The 3,910-nt window shown below is 64.9% G+C and overlaps 1 protein-coding gene across 1 annotated transcript; it reads right to left on the bottom strand.

The window, feature by feature from the left end:
* Positions 1 to 1,662: 1,662 nt before the first annotated feature.
* Positions 1,663 to 3,008, bottom strand: GSX1 (GS homeobox 1). The gene is made up of 2 exons (XM_015619072.2): positions 2,621 to 3,008; positions 1,663 to 2,186 (listed from the first exon to the last, which is right to left on the bottom strand). Exons 1-2 carry the CDS (start codon positions 3,006 to 3,008, stop codon positions 1,831 to 1,833), a joined length of 744 nt encoding a protein of 247 aa, XP_015474558.1. The 3' UTR covers positions 1,663 to 1,830.
* Between the last annotated feature and the right edge of the window lie 902 nt (positions 3,009 to 3,910).

The following is a 3,910-nucleotide window of genomic DNA, read 5'->3' on the forward strand; positions in this document are numbered from 1 at the left end:
GTGGAGCTGCAGGAATTGGTAGATCTTCCAGACCCACAAGGTGTCTTGGGAAGGCTGGAATGTGGCATGTTATGGACAGGATTTGATGTTGTCCCAGCAGAGGCACTTTTACCTGCTCTGTGTTTACCCTTGCTCCCGTGCCCACGAATCTCAAACCCACAGCTCCCCTCACCAACTTCAGCCTACGTGTGGAGCAGCACTGACCTTCTCCACGGGGATTTCCCATGAAGGACGACATCTCCCTGGCTCTTCCCGGTGTATGTTTTGGACATGATGGGATGAAAATTGGATCCCACCCCGGTATGGGCAGGAGCCTATGGTAGCCTGGGGACCCCAGCACGTTCCCCGGATTGCAGGGCACGAAACCCGCCGTGCCAGGCGGTGCAGCTCTGCAGACTCTCGGGGAGAGTCGGGGCATCGTTTGCCGGTGCAGGGACGGCCGCTGCAGCCGCTGCAGATCGTCCCCGTGAGCCCGAACGGAGCGGGAGTCTCGGCACAGGTGGCTTTTCCTGCGGGAGCGGAGCGGCGGCCCGAGCTCCGGGCTCTGGGGGTCCCGCACCCCAGGAGGTTGATGCCAGCCCGGCCCCGCGCCAACGCTTGTGGCACCCCCGGGGCTGCGGGACCCCTTGGCTGCTTCCGACGGGGCCCCCCGCCAGCCAGAGGGACGAGTCACCGAGGGTAAAAAACGGCAAAGCGCTGCCGGGAGCGGGGCTGCCGGAACCCGGTGGTCGTGATGGGGGAAGCCCCAGCAGGGCCGGTCCCGGCCCCGGCCCCGGCCCCGGAGGGTTAGCGGGAGGCTGGGACAGTCCTTCCTCCCGAGTGCCGCCGACAGACAGGTGTTTTTAATTGACCTACAGCCGTAGGCGGACTTGCGGCTGGGATGGCTGTGAAAGGTGTTCAGCCCAGCCTCACCCCGGCCCCATCTCTACCTTCGCGGGGGAGGACGGAGAGAGCCCCCGGGACAGAAGGAGGGTGTCCCCTGCACCCCGTACCTTCAGCTCGACACGGAGAAAGGAAGACTCCCCGTCATCTGCGCTCGCCGGGGCGGGCAGGTTCCTGTGCCGGGCTGCGGCGGAGAGAGGGATGGAGAGCGACGGTGCTCCCAGCGCACGCCCGCGGACACCGAGTGGCTGCTTTCTACTCGAAGAGGAGGAAATACACCACCAACGAGCTTTTATTGTTAGCATAATCATTATTATCATTGCCATCATCGTTTTTCTGCACATAAATAAATAAATAAATATCTCCCACGGGGAGGGAGTGGGACGGAATGGTACAACCCCAGCTGTGCCCCCGGCAGCGACGAAGTCAAAACAAAACAATTTTCTAAAGGAAGAAAAAAAAAAAAAAAAAAAAAAAAGGAAAATATAATAACCCAGCCTTCAACCCACCCCGTCCGTCAGCCCGCTTTTGGGCACCGCCAGGTTACCGGAGGGAGCCCGGGACAGCATCCCTCCAGGCGGGAGCACCGCTCGTCGCCGCGCAGCATCCGCGCACTCCGCGCCCTTCTCGGTGCGCGGGGAGGTCTGCGAGGAGCTTCCCGGGCTCGGGGCTGAGCCTGCGGGGAGACAAGTGAGGGAGCACTAGAGGGGGGACGCCTGGGGTCCTAGGGAGGAGTTTATTTACAGCAGAGTGCCGGGACACCCGTCCTCATGGGCCGGGGGTCTAGAAAGGCGAGAAAGTCCTTCGAAAATTACACAAATTATACAAAATAGTATAAAATCCTTCGGCTGCATGTCAGCACCGGGGCAGGCAGGACTCCGTCCCCTGCTTTCGCCACAGTTCGGAGTGGGAGTTCACAGTGCGGAGCCGGGGTGGGTGCGCGGGTGGTTAGGGGGTGACTGCGAGACCTCTGTCGTCCTTCCCCGAGGAGGACGGAGACATGCGCAAGTCCTCGTCGTCCTCCGAGCACTTAGTGGTGGAAAGGGACGAGCATTTGCAGCTGTGGCCGCCCCCCCCGCCCCGGTGTGAGCTACTTTTGCCTTCTTTCTTGTGCTTGACCCGTCGGTTCTGGAACCAGATCTTCACCTGCTTCTCGGAGAGGTTCAGGTAGGTGGCGATCTCGATTCGCCGCAGTCGGGAGAGGTACATATTGGAGGCGAACTCCCTCTCCAGCTCCAGGAGCTGCGTGCTGGTGAATGCGGTGCGCATCCGCTTGCTACTGGGCAGCTGGCTGGACGTGCTGTCTGGGAATGAAGAGGAGCACACCGTCAGGACCTGCCGGGCCCGCAACGCCGGGCACTCGCCAGTCCCCGCTGAGCCCTCCTCGCCACCCACCCTGCGGGGCCGCAGCCCTTCCGCGTCCCCGGGGGGCCTGGGACCCAGCAAGCGGCTGCCAGGCTGGAGTCCGAGCCCACGAGGGTACCGCGGCCGCCTCTCCCAGTACGCGCAGCCTGGCTCGGAGGCTCGGCGGGCAGCAGAGTCTTCTCCAGCCCATCGTCCGGGGCACAGACAGGGAAAGGTGCCGGGATACCCCCTCCAGCCTCCGTGCGCAGGGCAGGCACCCCCCGCTTCCCAGGTGCTTTGGGCAGGGTCTCCCGGGATCCCCATCACCTCCCCGCGGCGCCCACCGCCGTCCTGCCCGCACGCACCCCCCTCTCGCCGCCGCTGCCCGCCTTACCCACGGAGATGCAGTGGAACTGCCGGGGGTCAGGCAGTGGGTAGGCGCCCTGGTAGAGCGCCGGTGCGTGCCCGACGCTGACTGCGGAGACGGAGTGCTGCTGGCGGGCCAGGGGCGAGTGGCAGTACTGGGAGCCGAAGGGAGGGAAGGAAGCCTTGATGAGGGGGATAGCGGGCGGCGGCGGGTGCAGCTGGGAGGCGGTGACACAGAGCGGGCAGACGCAGAGCAGCCCGGCTTTGCGAGCGTGGCAGGCGCCGGTCGGCAGCCCGGGCAGCGGGTGCGAGGGGTGCACGGCGTAGGGGAAGAGCGGTGGCGGAGGGCTGCCCTCCCCCTTCTTCTCGCCCGCCTCCCGCAGCACCAGCGAGTCCACCAGGAAGGAGCGCGGCATCGCCCCGCGCAGCCCCCGCGCAGCGCCCCGCGCAGCGCCCGCCCGGCGCCGCTGGCCAGCCCGAGTGGTGCTGAACGGCGCCCGCCGCCCGCTTTAAATAGCGCCCGCGCCATGTGATGGCGGCGCCGGGCGCTCAATGGGCTTTCTGTGGCTCTTCTCTTGGCATTCACGCCGCACGCTCCCTCATTATTTCCCTTGTTAACTAAATGAACTGCATAATGTACTCTATTCTTGTCGACCCCACCCACGCCGTAGCAGGCGGCCTCTCCCCTCCTCTCTCTTTGGCGGGGTTATTTTCTCATTCTCTCGCGATTTAATATTCTTTTCTTTCTCTTTATCGCTCTCCTTCGCTTTCAGCCCAGCTTTCAGCCCGCTCCCACTTGTTTATTTTGCCGGCTGCAGCCGCGGTCTCCGCCGACGCCAGCTTCCCCTGCCAGCCCCCCGGTGCCTTTCCCACCTGTGGCACCAGGTCGGCCCCCCGGTGCCTACGGCCTCTCTCTCTTCCCTCTCCTCCGGGATGTCTCGTCCCCACTGCCTCGTCTGCCGCCTTCCCCATCCCTGCGTCTTTGTTCCCAGCCTGGGTCCGGGACCTGCCACTTGTCGCTGTCGCCGCCGTCGGGAGAAACCCCCGGCCGCAGAGACGTGCCAGCCGGTGCCCCACCGGCAAGGACATCCGGCCGGCCTCTGCGTGGCCGTGGTTGCCCGGGCACGGCTTAACGGGTGCGGAGAGCCACCAGCATCTCGGCTGCGCTGCTGCGGGTACAGAAAACCCGACACGCAGCTACCGCTCCGTGCCGGCGGCACCCGCGGAGGGAGAAGAGGCGCTCGGCACATTCCGCGTGTCTTTACACCTGGTCCCCGTGCCCACTCCCAGAGGAAACACCTGCCATCGCACCGCGGCA

Source organism: Parus major, chromosome 1 (assembly GCF_001522545.3).
Source record: "Parus major isolate Abel chromosome 1, Parus_major1.1, whole genome shotgun sequence".
Taxonomy (NCBI): Eukaryota; Metazoa; Chordata; class Aves; order Passeriformes; family Paridae; genus Parus; species Parus major.

Bases quoted from the DNA above. Each gene is read 5' to 3' on its own strand.
- GSX1 (XM_015619072.2), bottom strand. From the start codon at position 3,008: ATGCCGCGCTCCTTCCTGGTGGACTCGCTGGTGCTGCGGGAGGCGGGC. The intron at 2,187-2,620 runs GTAAGGCGGGCA...CTTCATTCCCAG, and splicing joins GTTCCACTGCATCTCCGTGG to ACAGCACGTCCAGCCAGCTG.